Below are 25226 nucleotides of genomic sequence, written 5' to 3' on the forward strand. Positions count from 1 at the left end.
CCAGCTGGTGTAATTAATTGGCAGTTATGTTTTTAAAAAGGGGGTACAATTGGGGGAAACTTGGCAACTGGTTCAATGGATATCTGCAAGAAGTTATAGGGTTCATAACAGAGCTGACCACACCATCATCCCAGTAATGAGGTTTCCAGTGTGCCCAGCCAAGACGCATTCTGGGGGATGCTGCGGATTGCTGAAGATATTAAATATCAAGTATAGAGTTACTAAGAGGAATAATAGCAACCAGTCTGAGCAATTCTTTCCCACACTGACACACAGTCTTTTAGAGTTATTAGAACTACAGACGCTGTCTCACGCATCAGAACGCAGGCCAAAAGAACTGGGCTGAAGTAAACCCTTGGCACGGACTGCAGTAAGAAAACACAGAGCTCAGTCTGTGCAGTCAAACTTTATTCTCAACACAAAACACACGTCTTGTTTTTTTTGCTTTTTTTTGTTTTTTAGGTCTCTTACCAAACATCCATGTGAACAGAGCTGCATTCTGTGCCTGCCCGTTTCTGAAGACAGACTTGGCCAGTAGGGATTTGGAAGGATGCTGGGACAGATTTACTCAGTTTTTTTTCACCAGTGCAAAGCTTTGTCCACTATTTAAAAATGGGAAAAATAACAACTTTGTTGTGCAATGGAGTCCTTACATCAATATCCTGAGTTCTTATTTTTTTCATTCTGAAATACTGGTTCAATACTTTTTCATTTAGTTAGAAAGTAGCAGAGCCAACTTTGCGTTGAGGCGAAAGCTTAGTAATTCTGTCTCATTGATGGCAAAGTCGAAAAATCCAATTCAGGCAATGCTGGTTGTATTGTATTTTTAATCTGCTCAAATCCATTATCTTTCTTACTGCAGTCCAACTGTCTACCTTTGAGCTACTCAAATCCACTATGTTCCACACTACAGCCCAGTCGGACAGGGACTGTAATCAGAGGTTCACATAACTGGTGCCAATTAAAAAAAAAAAAAGCAGACTTCCATATTGTTTTTAAGCCACAAATGAATTCTGTCAGTGCATTTTTAAAAGCAAAGCAAGGTCAAGCATATTATCTGGCTGTGACCCATACCTGCCTACCTCCAGATTTTCTATTGAGTCTCAAGGTCTCTGGGATCTAAATACCAGTCCCCATATTTCACTTAAGGCTGGTGGGTTTCAATTCACTAAAAAGTCCATCCCTGCTAGCGCTATCATTGGCTGCTTCAAGTTTTTATTAAAAAATGGAGAGCGATAGGTGGAATCACTCCAGTTTATAATATCAATAATGTTCTTTTAATGGGCACTTGAAACAACCAATGATAGCAGGGATCTTGATTTAGCTGTCCATTTGGAGAAGAGGTATGTAGTTCTGGGGCGTGGTGTTGTGGAGGCTCGTTGACTGAGCGTGAATGAGATGAGGTGATTCCGCCAATCAGCCTCTTGCCTTTCTGCCTTGATGCATATTAATATGTGTACAATGAGCACTCAAACCTTTGATCCTGAACCCAGCATCCTTGACAGGGGTGCAAATCATTTTGAAAATTGGTGCGAAACTGTTTGAAAGTTTAGCACCAGAGAGCCTACTGGTGCTAAATTATTAAATGCCGCCCTATTCAAGCCCCCCTTACAACTTCTCACACTACAGAAACCTTCTCTCCTGTGAATGTGGATGAGTGTGGGAGGTCATTTGAGGAGTCCAGACCCAATGAGAAAATAGTGTAAAACTGCCACATACAAATAGGTGAAATGATTATACCTGTGCAATAAGAACTTGAGCTTCATGGTTTTCAGTTCAACCACTGAGCTTCTGAAACATGATGCCTTCCACACTGCTGCCCAGCACCAGTCTATTTAGGTCCTCTAGTTCTAGAACTCCTAAGTACAATTCTAGCCAAAGAGCTACTCAAATCCACTGTAGCCTTCTGCAAATCTGTCCACTTCAACCACAAGGAAATGTTTTTTTCTTACACTTGTACTTTGCAGAGAGCTGCAGCTTGCACGCTTTGGAAGTGTGAGGATGTTAGATCTGCTTCCAGTCTTTCAAATAAAGAAATGTGCCATGTTGCCATGGGTTAGACAAAAATAACAGAACCTTGCTCCAAGCATAACAGAATAACAGCATTCCCAAAACCTGTTTCCAATGGGTTCCTTTTGAAAGAATGTGTCTTTGGTTCTCCTGGCCTGTCCGAGCAGCTTTGCAGGGTGTGTCAGTGGCTCTCTCTCTGCACACTGACTCCATTGTTTAGAATGTGTGCAGCTAGCTTATGGAAAGAGCTGGGGTGTTTGGAGTAAAAAAAGAAAAAAAGAGACTTCATTTTGGACAAAAAATATCTTTTGAAAGGGGCCAGTCAAAACAAGTTATTTTCTCTACTGCACCCAGATGTTGAAAAGGTGATTTCTGTGCAATGAAACACACACACACACACACACGCACGCACGCACACACACACACACACACACACAAACGATTTTCAACCAAAATGTGAACCAGTCAATTTATCTATTAAAGACTGAAACACAGTAATAATATACATCTTTGCACCTGACACGAACTTGAATGAGACTTGAATAACATTGTGAACCCTGGGAGACAGCACTTGGAGGAGAGATCCAAAGGCTGATGGGAAATCTACCTTCCCATCGTCCAACCGTCCTATCATTTGACTCAGACAATACTACTAAACCAAGAATTTGAGACAAACTTAGTAAATAGAAATAGATTTAGCAAGGTTTGCTAAATTATTTAGCTTTTAAGTCCTCTAAATGAAAAGCTAACCTCTTAATTCTGCTCATACATATTCTACATAGCTCTCCAATATACATTAATAGGTTCACCTATGTACTTCAGGTTAAGTAAGTAAGCATGAATACTGCTAACATTCCCGACAGTCAATTAGGGACTCAAACTTTGATAAATGAGGGAAGGAGCTGGAGGAGCTGGAGGGTGGGTGTTCATTTTTGCCAACTTTCAGCACCATGTGTGTTTCATTTATCTCAATTTTAAGAAATTTGCTTTGAAAGGCTGGGGAGTACTAGACCTGCCAAGAGTCCATATGGTTGTGCTTTTCAGGCCACTTCTGGCTTTAGTTTAACTGTAGAAAAGCTGTTTGAGGACCGAGAGCCAATTAAACTGCTTTCCCGACTCCTCCCATGGCTAGGCATTGCTGGACAGAGAACAAGTACAGTGCACTTAAACGTTTCACATTGCTGTCTCTTCTGATGGACCAATGAGAGGTCTCGACATTAACATGAGGTCCAAAATAAAAGTTGTAATATCAGATTAATGGACGGTAAAAGTCTGTGTATGAGGGGAATATCAGAATGAGTAAAAGTGAATTGTTTACGCGCTGTGTGTGTTGATATATAGCACACCCTCACTATAACGAACCTGTTGGGGTCCAAGCCTTTCGTTTGTTATATAGAGGGGTTTGCTATAGCGAAAGGACAATCAAAATGAATGATAAAGTGTTGGAGTAAGTTAATGAGGTGAGATTGTGAATACAAGTAGAATTACATGTACCTGCTTGTCTCATGTATGCAGTATTCTACCTTTGCTTTATCTTGTTCATTAAAGAATTAAAACACAGTACAGAAAGCACAAGTCCCAAATTGAAGCTGAACATTTATTCAAAATCAGTCTGACACGAATCGTTTCAAAGTGCACCAAATCTTAATTCAACATGCAAGAATCCCAAACTGAGCTTTTATTCCAAATCAACCCAACATGAAAAGTTAATCAGATCCTCAAGTTTTTTTTTTCTTTAATCAATTTTGCTTTGCCACATGGTTGCTTAACAAGCCAAAAGAGTGTTTTTTGATAACCTGTATTCATGACAGAGACATGCCTGTGTTACTCCTTCTTTCAAACGATCAATATAGTTTCCAGCTTTGTTGCAACATAAAATTATTTTTGTTTTAGAGGCATAGTTAAACGGAGCGCATTTTTTGTTAAGAGTTGACTTCACTGCGGAGGTGGCACCCGTGCGTACAGACTGGAATGTTGACAGTGTGTGTTTATATGATCTCTTTTGTTTTTTTTATTTGGGGTCCAGGGGCCAGGTTCATTATAGCCGAAGGTTCATTATAATGAAGGGCATTATAGCAAGGGTGTACTGTACCAATTACAAAGGCTGTTGAAGAGAATTCCGTTAAGTGGCTGAGATGGCTGTTTGTGATGTCACCATTTTGAATTGACTTTGTCGTAGAAGAGAATTCCTCAGGTGAGTGGTGCCTCAGGTGTGTTTTTAAAACAGGTGACATCAGGTGTACCGATATTGGAAATAAAGCACAGTAGAAACGGAATAAGGTACAGCTGATATCATGAATTAAGTTTCTTTGTGATGTGCCAAGAGCATCAGTAGTCTATAATGATGTGTAACCTACAAAAGAAAAGTGTGGTTTCTTTAAAAAAATTAAAATATACCCAGCCAATTTCTGGTCACTTGGACTTCAATCTTGTTGGAAAGCATCTAGATAAAATGTTTAAAAAATACAAATGAGAATAACAAAATCAGCCGCATCAGGAATGAGCAGATTACTGGATGACAACCGATTAGGAATAAAGTAATCTGTAGTCACTGGTAATTCCCATTTTTCAGATATGCATGATCACTTTCCCAGTATACTGCATGTTGAGACCCACTTACTGGCACTAGTGAAGTAGCCTGACCCCTGGATTCTGTGACTCCCAGTCCAGTGTCTACAGTGCTCTATGCACTGCTTCCTTAAGTTAAATGAAGGTTAAAACTTTGATTTATGAAATGGGATGACACTAAAATTAGTTGAAGCTTTTGAAAAAATAGTAATAAATTAAGACTGCAGCGCGGGCATGTCAAAAGACTGTATTTGAATGGCTGAAGGTGCATTCTTGTGCTCTGCGCTCATCAACAAGAAGTGCTTGACTGAAGAATAATTACTTTGCAGACAAGGTGTGTCTTGCTAAAACCTTTAGCGGCTGGGTTTTAATTCCATGGGAAATGTAACTGTAAAGAATGATCTGTATCATTTCTAAACTGCTTTTTATTTGTGTTGTATTACTTAGTTAAACTGGGAATGCACAGGTTATACATGGAAACAGAGATATCAAACTCTAACATGAAATATTGTACTACTATTATGGCTTCCGGTAGACTTTTGAGATGTCACGTTGTAGTTTTTTTGATTAGTACAGCAATTTGAGGTGAAGGCACTGTGGGAACGACTGGAACTTGTATGTTCCAGGGCTGCAGAGGGACAGGGAGAAAACCAACTCCTCCCTGCAAGCCGATGAGGCAAGTAAAAAGCTCTCCAGGAATTAAAGACGAATCTCCCCGCTCAGTGGCGAGGAATCCCCCCCCCCCGTCCCACTCTGGGCATACTAACAATACGTTGGGCCGGGGCCATGAAAGGGTGCAGCCAAGGACAAGGAGGAGCTGGAGACTGAAGCGGAGAAGGATGGTGCTGCTTGGGCGAGAGAATGAATGCAACTTAATCAAATGCTGGAAAGGGAATTACATAGATATTTATATGTTTTTGATAGGTTACAATTTGATGATGTAATGTGTAAGGTCCGTCCCTCCTCCCGAAGCTAAGTTCAGTCAATTAACTCAGTAAATATTTAATAAAAACTCAACCAATTCATTGCTTTCTGCTTCTTTAATATATTCTGTGGGCCTTGTGCTAAACTAAACTCAAGCAAACTGAACCATGAGTCCCTGCAACAGCTGTCTGCTGCTTAATAACTGCTTGCACTTACATTTTTCTGCAAGAGCAGCACTCTGCTGACCAGCACTTCATGAAGTAGAAACCAGATAAAGAATGAATTAATCCCTTCCTACAATTCATTGATAATGGATGAAATCTAAATAAGACAACTGTTTCATTAAGAAATGGCTTGTGTTTGTATTGTAGTGAACATGGGGTCTGACAGTTGTGGGTAAATGCAAGACATATATGGGACATTACCTGAGACTATAGGGATGTGCACAGTATTGCTGGTAATAAATGTGTGCCTCCACAAAATAGCGCAGCTGATCACCCCACTTAAATTGCCGCATATTCTATTGGTGGTATCCTCACCCAGGACTGTTATAATATTTAATTTTAACTTGCCTGCAAGTTGTCATTGTTTTCAAGCACCCACCTCCTACTCACCACCACCACCAGACAACAGGGTCTGTTCCAATTGGAAACAGATATACCGTTCTTGGCGTGGACTCCACTGCAAACACAGTTGTTACCTTTTTCTTCCACTTGACTGTGGGGATTTTGTGAGGATTCAAGTCACTGTGGGATGTTATTAAGTAAATGTGTTAACGCCACCACATTTACACTGGTGCAAAACCAAAACCAAGGAGGGTCATTTGAGAAATGTGTACAATAGAAAGCAGTAAAACCTGTCACGGTTTAGTTCAATACTGTTGAATTCTGAAGCATTGTTCTAACTGGAGGTTTTCCCATCAGCCCCAACATCCAAACTAGAATGAAGTACTACATTTTACGAAGGTTGCTTCACTCTTAGATATGAGTGTGCTAATAATTAGGCAATTAATACACACAGAGAACATGTGCTGGTTCCAAAGATGGATCTAACTGTGGGTTAAAATAAACTTGTTCATAACTGAAAAGAAAAAAAAAATGAGCTTTGTTCCTAAAAAAAACACAAAAAAAAAAACGTTCTTTGAAACCAGGAGGAGTGAAATTATGTACAGAAATCTGTATAACGCATGGCACCAATTTCAGAGCCTTGTGATGCAAAGCCATTCCCTGGCAACAGACAGTTCCCATGGAAACTGAAAGCTGCCAAAGTGCCTGTTTACAAATGACATCTTCATTGTTGCCTGCCTTCCAATTGAAGGGTGCCAAATCCCAAAGACAATAAGCTGCATACTTTAACCCCACAGTGAAATGAAGGCAATTGCAGCATAAATTGTGTTATTTTGAATTGAGTAACCTACACGTCTGCATGACTCTTGTAGCTTCTAGTAGAATATAAGGACTGACTTTTGTTGGTTTGTAATGACTATTCTTCCCAGTAGTCCTTATTTGGTCTGGTGCATATCAAAAGGGGCTTGATCCACATCAATGTGATGCATTGGTTGTTTACAAGAAAACCCCCACAACCAGATACAGTAGCTGTGTGCTCCAGACAGTCCTCATGCTGCCCCATACAGTTCTCTCCAAGTATTGTATATGAGATGTGTCTAATACCTATTATACAGTATTACACATGCTTTGGTCTATCCAAGATCCTTGATTAAGTGCTGCTTACTAATGTCCTACTTAATTTAAACAACAAACAATGCATTAGAACACAATATTTTATTATTGTTGTTATTACATTGACTTTAATCTACACCATACAGACTTGGATTCCATAATGATACTATATCACCTGGCTAATAACATTTACATTTTATAAAACATGAATTAATAACATAAGAAGATAAGAAAAGTTATAAATGAGGAGGCCGTGCTCGCCAGGTTGCTAGTAGCTGATTGATCCCAGAATTTTGTCTAGTTGGTTCCTAAAGGATCTCAAGTGGCTTAGTAATTAATTCCATACACTTACCACTCTTTGTGTAAAACAATGCACCATTACCCTCTGTCAGAAGTAGTGAAATATTGCAGATGAGAATAAGATGGCTGTTGTGTCCACACTACCTTGTATTCCGATCTCAGAAGCTAACCAGTGTTGACAACTTTATAAATGTTTACCATGGTACATTTGCACAGTCATTTTACTGTTTTCATGGTTATACTATTCATTTTTACCAGTTTAACATGGTTTGTCGTGTTTTGTAATACAATTTACTTTACTTCTATGGGCTTTATCATGCTTTACCATGCTTTCACTATGCTTTAATACAGTTTGATATATTTTTATTATGATAAACTTTGATATGAGCAGTACTGGTCTTTCCCAGCTTGGTAGAGTACACTGCCTCCTCTAGACCCAAAGTTGGCCTCAGCATGGTGTAAGTACTGTAGATATCTTTTAGAGGAGGCATTTTATTGTAAAGTGCTTAGAGATGTCTTGCAAAGATGTGTTTAATTGTTCTATGTCCTGGCTAAACTACAATATAGGTTTAAAAAAATGCCCTAGCTAGCAAAGTGCATCAGCATGTCAGTTGTTTTGTCCTGTATCGATACAATATATAATAACAGATGTTTATACAGTCAACAAGACCCTGAGACTGAATTAACTTTTATTTTATACTGTGTACCTGACTTCTCAGCAGTTTTGCTTGTTGTGGTACTACCAGTAAGCACGGTTGCCATACAAATATCTGGGAATAAAATGGAAAAGGCGGGGAATAATGTGGTCATGTGAGAGTGTGCAAGGAAGAGGAAAGACTTGGTAGAATGACAGGTGTTCATGAAGCCAAAACCAGGGCCACACCGAATGTGGGTGGATTTAGTCTGAACTGATATACTTCTGGGGTTAGGGTGGGGGAGGCACGTTTTCCTTAGATATTTTCTAGACGACTAGCTTGCACACCCCTGGGAGAGAATAACAATGGAGGAATCTCCTTACTTGCAGGTCCCAAATCCAGAGCCCTTATTGGTCAGGGATTTAAGCCAGTGTTAAGTCAGGGAAGAAGTGTTTCCACTGTCTGATAACAATGTACCTCATTCAATCAAAAGCAGCAGCTTCATTCAGACCTAAATCCACCTGCATTAATTATCTGACAACTTAATAAAGGGGTAAACCCTGTTTTCTTGTTTTTTGTACAAAAGGTATTTAGAATTCAGAATGTGAATTCTAAATATTCTAACTCAATTCACACCATTGCAAAGACTTTAAGTGGTCTTTGGTAGAATTTAATTCTGTGATTCTGTTATTTGAATCCTGAGAGGTGCATTTAAAATGAACCCTTTAAAATAATGACGTCAGTATCTTTGCATTCCAATGGAATAGCTGTTGTTCCTTGAATTAATTATGAATATTTGTCCATTTTACTGTTCTGTAGAACTTGAAATTAACTAGAAAACATGTTCAGATTTTATTCCCAACGGAATGCTATTGGAAGTCATTATTTTAAAGAGTTTCCCATTTAAGTCTTGTACTTTCAAGTCCAAGTCCCAATGACATACAGTAATAGCTGGTCTATTCCTGACTATACCCTGCAGTGCTTGAACTTGAAATCCAGGACTACGAACCAACCTGCCCAAATAAAATAAAATACAACAGTATTTCATAGTACCACATATCCCCTAATTACAGTTTTTATCTACTCATAATCATGGACTTCTGAAACACTGGCATTACAAATAGCAATTAAAGTGGTCCTTTAGTTTTGTTTTGGAGAATTAGACCTCCACAAGTATTCACATCCATAAGAAACAACATCAAAAGGTCCTCATAATATCCCCAGGTGTTATATAAACCCATCGCTGAACACGCACATAAAAGCCATTCCAAAACAATTAAACATCTATAAACTTTTTTTTTTTTTTTTTTACAAAAGTAAGGCACCCTGTTGTGCTTCTGTATTATCAATCCACCATCTCCATCAACAATCTCTTATTTTGTGAGCCCATCACTTAAGTGAATCCTAAAACAGTCAGTGCTGTTTGTTTCTCATGCTGACATTTTCGAGAATCATTTTCATTCAATGTAAATAATGCTGCAATTGCATCTCCAGATCCTGGGGAACTATCCCTAGCAAAAACTTGCACAGATCCATGCTTTTGATTATTGAGACTTAAGTGCCTCGCACACTGCATCCCTCTCAGTCTTAAGAACACGTGGCTTCTGAAACAAGTAGGTGTTTTATCAGACGAGAAGCAATCGGTTATCTTTACATTTTTCTCCCAATGCTGCAGCAGAACAGAGTCTCCTGCCCCATTTCTGTAATGTCAGCTTTTCAACTTGACTGGCCTGTAGTTCCATAGCATATCCCAGCTTCCTCTTGTTGCACATCAAATATTTTTGTCATCTCAGGCTCACCTCCAGAAGTGCATGTCCTGTCCTGCTTTGGTTCTTCCTTTTCCCCTGTTAGTTTCCTAGGTCCTGGCAGGTTGAAACAAGGGTAAAAGGCATGCAGTTTGGCCCCATCTTCCAGCGGGAGCAGCTGAGGGATGAGTGGAGAGGAAGAGAAGGATGATGATGATGAGGATGAAGAGGAAGGAGCTTCATCACAGACAGAGTAGGGCAGGCGTATGTAGCAGCCCCCATAGAAACAGCAGCAGCGCTCAAAGCACTCCTCCTCTCCCCGTCTGACGCGGAATCGTTTGCGGTAGTGTCCCTCGACGGGCAGTACGCTGGTGAAGCAGGCCCGAGTGGCTGGGTTCTCCCAGGGGCAGTGGCTGGCCGATGGGGAGGAGGCAGAGGACGGAGGGGTGAAGCACCAGTCACTCTGCAGCAGGATCTCCGCCCGCAGCCTTCTCAGTAGATTGTTGACGAGGACAGAGCGCCGCAGGAAGGCCTCCGGGTCCTCGATGAAACGCAGCTTGTCCAAAGACACCCGTAGCACGTGGGCCCTCTCCTCGAAGGCTGGCGTCACCTGCAGGGAGGCAGAGAAAGGAGGAAGCTATAAAAAAAGGTTGTACCGTTTGACTACTTGTACATGTCATATATGACTATAGTATTTATTCTGAACTTATATGTAATGGCACACATGGGGCCACGGTTGCAAATCTAGAAAGATTTTTTTTCTTTAAATTATATTGCTTCAAAAAAATACATAAACCAACAGATGCAACGTGTGTTTTAATCTGCATAGTATAAATGAATGAGCGAAAATGGACCCCATCTTTTCGTTTTTTAAATATATACTGTCAATATAGAAAACCAATAGATTTCATCCAGCCAGCTGTCCAAGTATTGCCCACTCTGCTCTGGGCTTGTCCGTATGAATAATAATAATAATAATAATAATAATAATAATAATAATAATAATAATAATAATAATAACAATCCTTGCACTTTAATGCATTCAAAATAAAGATTTGTTCCTAGTAAATGAGTGGCTGATATATGGGGCTTGTTAAGCATAGTTTGGGAGCAGAGACAGCCCGAGCACCACATCACTTTCTCTGGGTATAAATTCCCAGTATTCCAGTTAGCCAACAGTGCTCATGCTGGCATCCGCATTCCTATACCTCCCTCCTCTCTGCCTCTATGGCAGCCCTCAGGCTTATATATGTGGGGTCTCCCTTCACCCTACAATATCTATTAGGTGATCGTCTCACTAAGCCCAGCAGGCAAGATGTCAAATATTGTATCAAGACATCTTTGTCATTTCTATGTCTTCTATTGTCCATTGTATTCACTACTCTGTTCACTAAATGTTCTACTAAATGTAGGTGTGATTCTTTATAAATGTTTGTTTCCGGCAGAAGTATTCTCACTGAATAATAAACAACTGATTTGACAGATATCACGAAAGCCTACCAGTTATGGTGCTGCACTCAAAAACGGTATCTTCCTTTCTTTTTTTACCTCTAGTAGGAAGCAGTTGGATGGGTTGGAGGGATACTGCACCTTGATCATACAGGTAAACTCTCTGCTTTAGTGATCAGTCCCTAACTAGATGAAAAGATGCTAATGCATGAAGAGGATTTCGTGCAGGGAAGAACGGATTTTAGTTGATCAATTCCTAATCCTAGGAATGCATGCTTAACGGTAAACTCTTCATTTAAGCCTACTCTCTGGCAGCAGTTATGCAGGCCTGGGTGGGAGTCCTCATCTTCTACATACTTCCGTTTGAAGTATGCGATCCTCGACGTGGCTACAGGATCCGGTCCTCTCCGGTAATACGATTCTGTTGCCATAAATCAGAAATGACGAGTAAGTAGGAAAAACTCCCCAAAGAAAACTCATTCTTGCTTGTGTCCTTTTTTTTCGTGTTGGCCAAAATAAATAAATAAATGAAGTGTACAGGCTATCGTTTTGTTTGGCAGCGCTGTGCTTGGCAGCCAACTCTTACAGGTATATCTGATACTGGGTGCATCAGTGTTGGGTGCCCCATTTTTAGATGTTTTTTTTTTTTGCTGCTATCATCTAATTTTTTTTTTTACTGTTGTAATAAAAAAAATGATAATAATAATAATAATAATAATAATAATAATAATAATAATAATAATCAGGGCATCTATATGGAAGTTTGTCATGGAAACGGTTGCATATTTCACTTAATTAAATGATGCATGGTTTGGCTACAGTTAAGAATGCTTTCACTAAACTTTACTATGCTTTTACTATAGAACACAACAGAGTGTCCTACTTACAGCAGAAAGCCTTACACTGTGTGATATCATCAGAGTGTCTGAACAGCACAGAATAAAACTTCTCAAGGCATAGTGCTATCAGATTAAGTGATTGCCACTCCTGTTTCTGGTGAGCCGTTCATCCTTCTTAGTCATTTTAACTAGTTAGTAGCCTTGCTATATCATTGTGTCTTATTTTAATATTTCCAGAATATTATGATATTTCTAGCCTGGGATTTTTTTTTAATATTAGTCTGTCATAATCGCATTTCAAAAGCCGTAATTTACTTCAAAAGGGAATATTTCAAAGGAACATTGCCTTAAACTGCAACAAATGTTTTTTGTATTTATTTACAATAACGTGTTTAACAAAATAGCCAAGGACAATGTTCAAGATAATTACCTCCTGCCAATTGTTCTGCAGCACACTCTAGTGGAACGGGTGAGGAGATGCAGCTCTTGCTGCAGCGCTGTGACTCCCAATGGGACGGGAACTCTGGGATTTCGCAGTCTCCTGCCGAGGCAGCGTGGTCACAGAACGTATTCATCGACAGGACCAGGGTCATCTCTTATACTCGACACTCTGCAGAGACAAACACAAGGTAGCGCCAAGATTATTTCTTTACGTTGTGTTAAACTGGAGCTTGCCATTTGTAGCTGTTACACACTAATGTAGTAATGGCTTTCTGCATGAGGTATTGATTGTGTTATTAATTATAAGTTTTGCATTAGGTGTATGTGTGTGTCTTTTATAGTTAAGTTGTTTTTAATCATTATGTTTAAATTGTGTGTGAATGTGTTGTTCATAGTCGTTTTAATGTGCTTACTAATTCAGTTGCTTTAATATGCTTTTATATTAGGTTTCTATACTATATTGTGTAAGTTTCGAATTATTTTCATTTCCCATTGGCAAAACCAGCTATGTGGAGTTCTGCATAGCCTAACACGACTCAAAGCCACAGATGGGGGGAAAGGTGAATTAAAAGACAAGATGGATGCGCCCTGCTCAACGTAGCACATGGCGGACCATAAGGTCAGAGAGCACCACCCCCTATCCCACAGAGGAAGTATGTGGCAGGCTCGCTGTGTGTGATGGACAGAAACAAGTCGGGTTGAAGGGGAGTCAACAATTGTTTACAGAAGTATAAATATCAAATCTTATCAAAGTTGTCCAAAGTCAGTTTAAATCTCATGATTATATGATTGTATTAGAGGTATACCTTTCTTGTATATAAAGTGTTTTTGAATCAAAAACCATTTGTCAGCTTTTTTTTCCACTACACTAATACATAGAAAATAACCCTTATGAAGAACCATGCATTTTAGACATTTTGGCAAAATTCTCAAAGCTTTTTTTTTTTTTTTTTAACTCCAAATCGTCATTAGCATAATAAAGAAAAATGATCCCAATAAATTTACCAAACTTTTCTTTTGATGTTCTTTCAAAACTTAAACTAGCTGGAAAACAAAAGCAAAATTTGTGCCATATTACAGAAAAACAAACGTCTGGAATAAAATAAACCTGATACCCCATCACATTACCTATCAAAGAAAGGAGAGAAACAGTAGAATGTGCGTTTATTTTGTGTTTAATTTATTTCAGATGTCATTGATGCATTGCATTGGCTCCTTTAACATGATATCTTATATAAATTAACATGTTCATTTTCACCACCAAATACATTTATTTGAATATTTGTCCCAGTGCTACTTGTAAGTCTTCAATTGATACTTATTAGTTTTCTTCTAGCTGCCTGTCTCAAAGAAATCGTGGTATAATAGCTGAAAACAAAAATTATAGATTAAATTCCAACCCCACCAACACAACCTATAGCAGCGTAAAGATCCAGTAAACTCTACCGCAGGGTGGTCCTTAAAGGGTTAAATTACTGCAATTAGCTCAGTACAGTAGCACCACTGAAGATTCAAATGACAAGACCACTGGAAATTAAAATCCATTCTGGGGAAAACCTGGAGAAAATTATTTTACAGACACTTTTGTGGGGTGTGAGCGAATTACTGTAGAAAACTAAAAAGTCTGCATTCTAGATGTTTACCATTGTTTCCTATATTGCACTGCTGCTGTACCTGGGTAGTTCTGGTCTTACCTTGTTGAAATAAGGCTGGAGTAATAGCTGCAGTACGCCGGAGCTGTATTACAAACATGAAACCGACTACCGCTTACGTGGTTTTGTTAAATATAAAGCATAAGACCTCCGTGCCACCTCTGATATCCTCAAGCAGTCTCTGGAACCAAGCAAAGAAGAAATCACCTATTTGGGAATGACTGTAGCCTTCATGAACAAAGGGCTACTTTGTACAGCTATGACTAATAGTTGATCGCCCTGTTTTCAAGAGCTGACAGTCATTACCTTGTGCTTCTCTTATTCACACTTCACCAAATCTCTTTCCTTCCTCCTGTATGTATTTCTCTCCTCATCAGTCTCTGCATGTAATCCGTGTGCGGTGCCAGCTGATAATAAAAAGGGCATTTCTATTTGCCTTTCATCTGACGAAAAAAAAATCTTCCCCTCTAGGCTTTTTTCTCTCTGTCTCTCTCGATCTCCCTCTCTCTGTGTCAGTGTGTGGAATGCAGTATTAAAAACGCACACGCCAAAAAAAAAAAAAAACTGGCTTCAGAATTCTGATTTAACAGTCCCCATGATCAAGCAGTAGCTGCTCTTCCCTCCTCTTATCTTTTGGCCTTTTTCTTTCTCACTCTAGATGTCTGTATCCCAACTCAATTTGTGTTTGATCACAAGTTAATTGCAGTCCAAAGACACAAGGAAGCGGTTGGAGAGTGAGCCTCGACTACTTCAAACTCCTCTATGACTGTTTCCAATCAAAACATTTGTAGGGGTTGGGACATTAGATTTGCAGGGGCTCTGATTTTCATTCATGTGATTGAGTCCCCCTAAGGAAATAGACGCACACACACTCACACACAACATCAAGGGAGGCCTGCAGAATATTAAACAGGATCAGTCAAGATTCACAGGGAGACTGAACTGAAATATGCAATCAAAGGTTTCTTTAAAGTCAGGTCTGTACTGATCCACAAGCTTTACTGCAGATAATTCCCTATGCTTCCCTAACTGTCTACTTGTTACTGTGGTCTTGTCAGTGGAGTGAGGACAGCATATTTCTACTTACAAAAAGAAACCTCTTGGCCCATTCATATTTCTGTCACACCGTACAACAGGGCAGTCACAAAACACTGTAAGGTGAGGAGCTGTTCATGGTTTATCAGCACCACAATGTTTTGTTGCTGTTTGTACCATCAGATTACTTTGTAGTTGCAAAGCAGAAGAATGGCTAAAGCCATATTTAAAGCCCCATTTACCTGCCCAGGCACGCCACTACGCTGTCAAACATGACATACCATAAGTCATGCATTTAAAACACATACAGTAAATACTGCACCCATAAAATGTGAATGAATACCGAATATTGTTATTTATATTTTTGGTATGAGGCTGTTGCAATGAATAAGTGAGAAAGAAATCCTGAAATACATTGTTGATCTTAGATTTTGTTTTGTGCCCGTATGTATCTACCGCATTGCCTCAACATGGGTCACCTGCCGTGGGCTTTGATTCTACTGAGTGTTACAGCTTCTAATTTGACAGTCTGTCTCCCCAGGAGAAAGCTAGCCTAGCTCTTTGATCTCCAGGGCTGATTTGGGCGGGTTTGACAATATAAACAGTTTCACCCAATCTTCAGAGCAGAACACCACCTCCCTAAGGCATGCCCAGGCAAACACTGTCAGCTAGGTGGGTGGAGCTCACTCACTGGCATGCCCAGGTAAACACTGACAGCTAGGAGGGTGGAGCTCACTCACTGGCATGCCCAGGTAAACACTGACAGCTAGGAGGGTGGAGCTCACTCACTGGCATGCCCAGGTAAACACTGACAGCTAGGAGGGTGGAGCTCACTCACTGGCATGCCAAGGCAAACACTGTCAGCTAGGAGGGTGGAGCTCACTCACTGGTATGCCCAGGCAAACGCTGTCAGCTAGGAGGGTGGAGCTCACTCACTGGCATGCCCAGGCAAACACTGACAGCTAGGAGGGTGGAGCTCACTCACTGGTATGCCCAGGCAAACGCTGTCAGCTAGGAGGGTGGAGCTCACTCACTGGCATGCCCAGGCAAACGCTGTCAGCTAGGAGGGTGGAGCTCACTCACTGGTATGCCCAGGCAAACGCTGTCAGCTAGGAGGGTGGAGCTCACTCACTGGCATCCCCAGGTAAACACTGTCAGCTAGGAGGGTGGAGCTCACTCACTAGCATGCCCAGGCAAACACTGTCAGCTAGGAGGGTGGAGCTCACTCACTAGCATGCCCAGGCAAATACTGTCAGCTAGGAGGGTGGAGCTCACTCACTGGCATGCCCAGGCAAACACTGTCAGCTAGGAGGGTGGAGCTCACTCACTAGCATGCCCAGGCAAACACTGTCAGCTAGGAGGGTGGAGCTCACTCACTGGCATGCCCAGGCAAACGCTGTCATCTAGGAGGGTGGAGCTCACTCACTGGCATGCCCAGGTAAACACTGTCAGCTAGGAGGGTGGAGCTCACTCACTGGTATGCCCAGGCAAACGCTGTCAGCTAGGAGGGTGGAGCTCACTCACTGGTATGCCCAGGCAAACGCTGTCAGCTAGGAGGGTGGAGCTCACTCACTGGCATGCCCAGGCAAACACTGACAGCTAGGAGGGTGGAGCTCACTCTTATGGTGTCATGTCAGGACACCTTAAGAATTTGGAACATAATACAACATTTTTGCCACTTAGTCTCTGCAGTTGCCGAAACATGTCAGCAGTAGTAGTTAAACTGATGAAATGCTGTAAGTTGCCAGTTACACCAGTTACTACTTGTTGAATGACGCAAATATTTTGGTAATTACAGTGCTGCTTTTGGGACTTGCTTCAGAGAGATGCCAAAGCTCCCTACTGGACATGGGTGTGAAAGGGAGTGTGTGTAATCCACTGACAAACAGGAAGGATGCGGAAGTGCAGTGATAATGCCGCTCAGATGGCCAGGTTTTGTTTTTGCAGCAGCACACAGCAGGAAAAACCATAAACCGCTATCAACAGTGGTTAGGACGGGGCGAAAATACACAGTAGTGTAAAAACAAGAATAAAAAAAATACATAACACTGTGAAAACAAACTCAAAATAAAAGTTGCCGTGAATACAGCATGCACTGCTCTTCCTATGAAAAGAGGTCATGCTGACACACATGCTCCTATGAAAAGAGGTCATGCTGACACACATGCTCCTATGAAAAGAGGTCATGCTGACACACATGCTCCTATGAAAAGAGGTCATGCTGACACACATGCTCCTATGAAAAGAGGTCATGCTGTCACACATGCTCCTATGAAAAGAGGTCATGCTGACACACATGCTCCTATGAAAAGAGGTCATGCTGACACACATGCTCCTATACTTAAGGGATTTAACAATCTCAAAACTCGTCCCTGACCCTCACAGGAGAATAATCAATAAACCTTGACCCCGGTTCCACCATCGGTGGTCAACGGCTTGGTGGTGTTTGGTTTCATGTTTACTTACAGTAAACAGTAAAGGGGTGTTGCTGTCTGTAGCTCGGACTGGTCTCCTGCTCCAGAACAGACAGCTCTTTTATAGAGAGATGCTAAAACTAGGACATGCTCACCAGCTGGTCAAGGAACAACAGCTGACCAACTCTTAGCTACGGTTTCTTGTAAACAAACCTCAGCTAGTAGCGCGTCACAAGCGGAGCGTCTGGCTCTCTCCTGCAGATGCTCGGATGCAAGCGAGAAGCCAGTGACGGTACGCTGCCCCTGCTACTGCCTCTTTATTTCACACATCTGACTTACAAATAACAAAAAAAAAAAAACTGAGTGAGGGCTTTAGAGAAACAGTGAATGATGGAATCGTGAAATACCAAAGTGGTATTGTTCTTTACTGTGGACACCACCTGCAAACTGTTTCCACTTTGCACACCCAGATTAAATGAGGTCAATCAGATAAAACACTGGCTGTTTGTCTTTTCTGAAAACAGAAATCAGTGCATGGCAAGGTTTCCTGTAACTTGTAGCGTATGTCGTTTTCTGGGATTGTGGTGTGTGCAGCATGCCAAGACTTCTCTCAACCACATTTGTTCCACATCATGGTTTTCTTGTGTGCAGTCCTCTGGGTTTTGGCTCAGGTTTCCAAATCCTCCCTTGATTGCAGGTTTTGAATATGCACAACCACAAGGTATTTAGATCTTTTTTTGGTCTGGAACAAAGCTGTATTTTCATATGTTGTGACAGTTTGCTGTTACTGGCATGGTGCTGGTGTACGGTGGAGGGGTGTTTAACAAGCCTATAGAACTATAATCAACACAGTGGCTTATAAATTAAACTTTCACACAACTGTTAAATAATTCAACACTGGAGAAATGTGTTAATTTCCCCTTATGAAGTACATTGTATTGTTCAGTGGAAAGAGTATGTCTGCCTGCTGTGTAAAACACACCAAACCAGTTCCACTTTTAAATCACATTAAATCACAGGCTCAGTGTCTCAGGTTCATGTGATTTCACAACTGTTTCTGCTATACAAAAGGCTTAGACATTTTTGTCCTGAAGGTGTATCACAAGCATCTTTATCTTGTTGCCTGAAGATGGCTGTGTGTGTGTGTGTGTGTGTGTGTGTGTGTGTGTGTGTGTGTGTGTGTGCATGTGTGCGTGCCTGCGTGTGTGAACCATGTTGAGTGCAAACTACAATGTAAGAACATCAGTTACCAAGGAATAGAAATCAACTCGATTGTGGGAAACTGCATCTTTAAATTCCCTGAAAATACAGTGTTGAATTTGGCAAATTTAACATCTGCTATGTACAGATTAAAGATGAGAGAAATCATCAAAAGGTTGGTAAGGAGTTTTAGCTTTAAAGCCACGTAACTCCTTTGAAATACTTGTAATGTTTCCTTGGTTTAACAGTGTGATTGTGTGCAGTAATACAGTAGGTTATCCTGGCTAATACCATTGCGAATACTGTAAGCTATTCAAATAAGATCAAGGTGACATCATTGGTATTCATTACTTGTTGCTATTAAAATTAGTTATTTCTGTTTTCTCTCCCAGATTGAGTCTGGTGTACAGATTATAGGCACCAGGAATACAACATTTATTTGTTTTTCAAATTCCTAACCGCCACCAAGTGGATGTTACTTCACAAAAAAGTCAAATTATTACACAGTTGCCTTTTCCCCATGCTGACTCAATACTTCTTTGTTGTTGGATTTCTGGAATGTCTATTGTTGTATTAACCTAATGAAACTTACTTTAAACTATAATTTAAAAGGCCACATGGTTCTACTCTATAAAGGGAAATTATGGCTAATGCACCTTCACTTTAATGTGTGATTGGTTACCTTTGATTGTAATTTGTAACAGTTTCTTTTTTTTTACTTGCCGCAGAGTTTCACCTGAATTAATTTATAACATATTGCTGGAGAGAATTTTTTATGCATAAAAAATAAATCTCAAGCCGGTAATAACTTTTTAATAAACCTTATACAAGTTGAGTGCCAAGAGGAGGCAATAAAACACAAAACAATAAGTTCCTTGCTTGTAACTGAATCCAAGTGCGTGCCAGCCAAGCAAGAAGGGGCTGTTCATATTTGCATTAATGACCAAGTGTTCAAATTTGCATTAATGACCAAGTGTTCAAATTAATTTGTAAGTTAGCCACACAAAAAAAGTACTTCCAACTGCAATTCTTGGGTTGTAATCGAAAGCTCTGCTGTGCATTTGGTCTCACGCTTCGTTCCTTGCTTCAACTTTAGAATCAGAGCAGCAGTATTAATGTAGCTGCAATTCCAGTCGTTGTAGCCTAATTTTAAACTGGATCACAATGGGATGCACCTTTTTCTAGAGATACCAGAATACCAAGAAAGGCAGGCCCCGAGGGCTAGGCACATACTTCCTAAAGGTGGAGTGTGAGAAACAAAACTGCTTTCGGATCATCAGTCATCTGCTAAAATAGTATCAAAACAAAACTAGAGAAGAACTGTCCCTGCGATTTTACAAGGTCAGCTAAACGGGGACCTGCACTAACCCAACCAGCCAGTACCATTGTGATTTCATTGTACCTTGCATCTCATAGTAAGCACTTAGTCAAACGGCCGCTTGGTGATTCTGTCACCCAAAGTGCTCACAAGAAGACACTCTTACACCATAAGAGACAAGGTTAACTGTACATGTTAATGTGGTTCTTGTAGCTAACAAAATAATTACTTAAATCTTGCATGTCACACACTTTGATTCGCTACCTAGGTCTGAAATGTAAAGAAACGTGTTGTGTGAATTTTCATTTTAAATAATGATATCTGGCACAATATCAGTGGCAAAACATCATCTTTACATGATTGATTTTAAAAACCCCTGTATTATTGGGCTTTATTGAACCTTCGTTCTTGGGGTCTGTACTGTCATAAGAACATACCTTGATGTGACTAAAAAACGCGTTATTAACTTTTGTTATAAGCAGTATTATATATCATACTATTAGGGTGTTCTCTGTTAAATCATCTGGCCACACCCCGTCTGCACCACACATCAAAATGATCTGAATACGTTCCTCTTTGCTTAAAGACATTTCACATCTGAAAGAAACTGAGAGAACCAATACTGACAATCATACCTATGATGCCAGACTTAAGGGACACCCATTGAATGCAATTAGCATAGCAGTGATGTTGAAAGCAGTGATATGACACCAATATTAGAAAGACAAGTGGGTGACACAGTATTTCTTTTCTGAACCAAAGCTGTTTGCTCAGTTTGCACAGGAACACCCTGCTCCCCAGTAAAATGGAACCTATTATAATTCAGTCTTTTCCAGTTTTTTTTTCCTTCTAAGGGAAATAAACAGTGAAGGTTGAATTCCTGGCAAGTGACCCCAGATGTTGTTGGCAGAGACTGATGAAAAGCGGTTCCAATCTCAATACCAAGGTCAAGGGGCTTGTATGTCTTCGTATTATTTTTGAAAAAAGGAGAAAGAGAACAAAGTCATCGGGGAGGAAGCCTTTTGCATATCCTGCTGAACGGCTGCCAGTGTTTAAACTAGACCGATTCCCTTGGTTGTCTGAGTTAGAACTGCAAGCTGTAGCACTAAACCAGCTCATTCAAAGCTCTCCTGGTGCTGGCCAGTTTTCCTGAACCAGGGGCTTTCCTATCAGGTCGGGGGCCTGCACGGCATGAGCACAGGGCTTGATGTTGGCTTCTGATAGGGGGAAAGCCCCTTTCACACTGGCATGATCTACCTGGGTCAGAACCTACCTGGGCAGGACCTGTTGTCATACAGGTCGGGTAAGCGATTTCACACTCCTTTTGATAAAGCAGGGTTGACCTGGGTGACAGACACAAGTGAAAAATACGCATATCAATGCCCGGAAGCAGCTTGTTCAGACGCTTCCATCCAAGCTTCTCTGGAATGAACCGTCAGCCCAAGTATTGATTAGAGCAAATGTTTCTTCATCCCTGCTGCAGTCTGGCTCATGGTGTGTCTCAAGCAACAAAAACATGGCTAAACAGAATAAACAGAAATGTTCCTTGCGGAAGTGAAACCTTCATGCAGGCGTGGCTGTCTGTTATTGCATCGGCTCACAAACGGCCATCATGCATTTTGTCTCGCTCAACCCGGGTCAAAGCGTGTCGACCCACATCCTGAGTTGGGTCGCTGGGGTCCAGGTTAACCCAGGTACGACCCAGGTACGTAGTTTCACGCTACGCGGGATTGTGACCCAGGTAGCCAGGACCCGGGTCCGGACCCAGGTAGGAGTGCCAGTGTGAAAGGGGCTTTCATAACAGAAAGGACATGTTCTTATTGACCGAGCTGTCCTGTACATTCTTACAGAGTTTATATCACTACAATACCGTTTTGGCGGCCATTAATTTCACAAGTTCTCATGCCTCGCTATATATATATATATATGTAAGCCATAGAAATCATTGATTTGTGCCATGCCATTTTGGCTATTAAAAATACATGTTGCCTAAGGTGGAAGCTACTGAGTTTAATTTGCAAGATTATAGTACTTCCAAGGTCTAGTTTAAAAATAATTCAACTACATTTTACCTGGAGTCCAGTTTGACAATATATGTGCACTGTAGTTCAAAATATTAAGATCCCTGTATATTTCTATAATACATATATTTTTATAGAACAAAATAGACATTCATGTATATGTATAATAATACAAACATTCATGTGCATTCTAAATAATCAAAATCTGCAGAAGCATCCATAGGAAATGGCAAAATTCATATATTTTTTTTTTTCTTCAGCCCTGATTTTAATATGCAAAACCTTGTCAAACTCTCGTCCATGACTAACCTGAAACAGGTAGCCCACAGCCTTGTCATTACTGTCATATCCAAGTAAACTCTTCTGCAAACGCATCATCCTTCAAGAAGTGTGCAATAAACTTATCTGACAACGTGCAATCTAAAGACGTAACTTCAGTAGGAATCAAAGCGCTTTGCATAAGGAGACGTTTATAGCAGGCATCACATTTTGTATTGTTTAAAACAGAAACCCATTTTTGTATTGTTTAAAACAGAAAACAATGTCCCTACAGTACCTTGTCAGTTGTTTTATGATTAGAAACCTTCCACCAGCACTGTCCACTGACTTCAGATCTGATTAAGCCTTCTCGCACATGCCTTTTTTCAAAGAAAGTACACCAGCTGAACAATACAGCGACGGTGAAGCCACAAAATCCTGCCCGCGGTCACCAGGTCACTTCGCACGGTGTTAATAAGACAGCGAGCGGTACAGAACCGACAGTCACCCCACAGGTATAGTGCCGCGGCTCCGTCGATTGGAACATAAAGGTTGCTGTAGACGTCTACAAAAAAAACAGGCGTGACCCCATCTCTCTCTCTCTCTCTCTCTCTCTCTCTCTCTCTCTCTCTCTCTCTCTCTCTCTCTCTCTCTCTCTCTCTCTCTCTCTCTCTCTCTCTCTCTCTCTCTCTCTCTCTCTCTCTCCCTCTCTCTCTCTCTCTCTCTCTCTGAAGTAGTTTTAAATCAGCGCAGTCATTTTCTAGTAGTGCTGTTCTAGTAGCCTCGCTTGGTGGTTTTCGGGGGGGGGGGGCTGACAAATCTTTTGCATTTCCCATATGGTCCAGTGTACATTTACAGATTATGTTTCGATTTAGTGAAATGTCTGCACCTCAGAGCCAAACGCATATATTTTTATTATTGTCATTAATGTTATGATTTTTGCCCATTGGAAACGCATTAGCGTCTCCAACTTGTGAAAAGATCCAAACTGCCATCACTAAATTTTAAGTTTTTTCCTAGGGACACGTTTGGTGCTGATGCTGCAGTAATCAAAATCATATAGTTGATTCAATGTTTTCATGTCATTAAAAAAAAAAAAAAAAAAAAAAAAAAAAACATCTATACATATAGTCAAAATGGCTTCCAGAATTCTATGGTCAACATATTTCTATAGAAATCTACAGTTTACATTTTTGTTTACAAAAGAGTCAGCTTCCCTATATATATATATATATATATATATATATATATATATATATATATATATATATATATATATATATATATATATTCAAGATAAATCTATAGATCAATGCATACTGTTAATGCAGTATATTGGAGTTCTTGCTGGAACTAAGCCTAGGGATATAGGGGTATGAGATCTACCAACTTCCGATGGTCTAGATTAGGGACCTTTCAGACAGGGTGGACATGGACATGCAATTAGCACTATATGTTGGTGAAAAGGAGAGTCTCCATGTGACCTGGCACTTTATACAGATTGTGAATGGCTCGGGAGTCCAGGCATTATTCAAATAGGGATTATAAGGGGTCCAGGTAATAGAGAGGGAGAGATAATTGTCTAGCCTTCCATTCCTTGACCTGGGAACAATACCACAAGTGTAGTGAGATCACCAGTCTTAAACCCCTCGATTAATCCACATTAATCCACATTTTTCCATTTTATTTAGTTTTACAGCAATTACATGTTCCATATTTCTAACTACAGTAAATAAACCAAATGCCAATCTCAGTGTAGGAACTGCCTTCACATAATGGAAATACTGTATGTGCTAAGTTGGCCAATTTCAAACAGTTTGTTCCCCCTAATAGACCACACATGTCACTGCAGATTCTGGCAAAGTCTGTATGCTGAGCATGGTTAAAAGGGAGTTACCCTCCTTTTGCATGGAAAACCACAGTTGTGTACAAATCCTGACAGCTCTTTAGATGTGGCGACAATGTGCATACAATAGATCCCACTTAATCCATTACCAAACCCTCCATCCACATTACCCCGATGAATGGCCAAGTTGTGCCGCTTGTACAAGCCAAGATGTGATACCAACTGCTAGCAATCCTATCGAAACCCCCAGACCCGTCTATAAATAAACCACCATCTACATTACAGTCTTCATGTTAGTGTCGATTGACATTTCAGGAACTGATGAAACTAGAATGCATTTGGCGCACAGCATGTCTGCTGTAATAGCTGGTTAAGTTTCAGTTATGGTTATAATGGTGAAAAGAAAATATATGCAGCGATTCAGCTTGTACACTTACAGACAATTCTGTCATCCAAATCCTCTCATGTTTAGAGTCTTTATATTGGTATGGGCTAGCACCATCTAGAGCAGGGGTTTTCAACTGGGGGTATGCAGGACGACTCAGAAATGCAAAAATAAAAATGAAAGTAAATTAAAATAACGATCAGTTAAGATACTGGGAGGGTGAACATTAGCCCGGGCCAATTCTCACCCCAGTGCTCTGCACATAGCATAATCATTTTCATTGTACGATAACTAATCTAAGCTAATCAGCAGTAGGACATATATTTGTGAATGTACTGTAAAAGATACAGGGAAAAAATACTGTCATGTATATATATATATATATATATATATATATATATATATATATTCCTACATAACGGGAAAGCACTCTGCATATTCCATGCAAAGACCGACACATCCAAGAAGACCGCAAGTTCATTGATACAGAGGATATTGAAATGGATA

At 40.4% G+C, this 25226-nt stretch overlaps 1 protein-coding gene across 5 annotated transcripts in view; it reads right to left on the minus strand.

Moving 5' to 3' along the window:
• Window positions 1–7264: 7264 nt before the first annotated feature.
• The window catches only part of LOC117402558 (SERTA domain-containing protein 4), a 36009-nt gene continuing 18047 nt past the window's right edge, over window positions 7265–25226 (minus strand). The window contains exons 1-5 of one of the 5 annotated variants that reach the window (XM_034003831.3): window positions 14549–15212; window positions 14285–14423; window positions 12580–12759; window positions 11616–11731; window positions 7265–10471 (exon numbers count right to left, since the gene is read on the minus strand). In XM_034003831.3, coding sequence (XP_033859722.2) covers window positions 9833–10471; window positions 11616–11731; window positions 12580–12742 — 918 coding nt within the window. In that variant the 5' untranslated portion in view covers window positions 12743–12759; window positions 14285–14423; window positions 14549–15212 and the 3' untranslated portion in view covers window positions 7265–9832. Of the gene's footprint in view, window positions 10472–11615; window positions 11732–12579; window positions 12760–14284; window positions 14424–14548; window positions 15213–21482; window positions 21967–22786; window positions 23196–25226 lie in introns of those variants that run through there. The other 4 variants (XM_034003830.3, XM_034003834.3, XM_034003833.3 and 1 more) reach the window with 4 other exon arrangements.

Source organism: Acipenser ruthenus, chromosome 5 (assembly GCF_902713425.1).
Source record: "Acipenser ruthenus chromosome 5, fAciRut3.2 maternal haplotype, whole genome shotgun sequence".
In the NCBI taxonomy this organism is placed as follows: Eukaryota; Metazoa; Chordata; class Actinopteri; order Acipenseriformes; family Acipenseridae; genus Acipenser; species Acipenser ruthenus.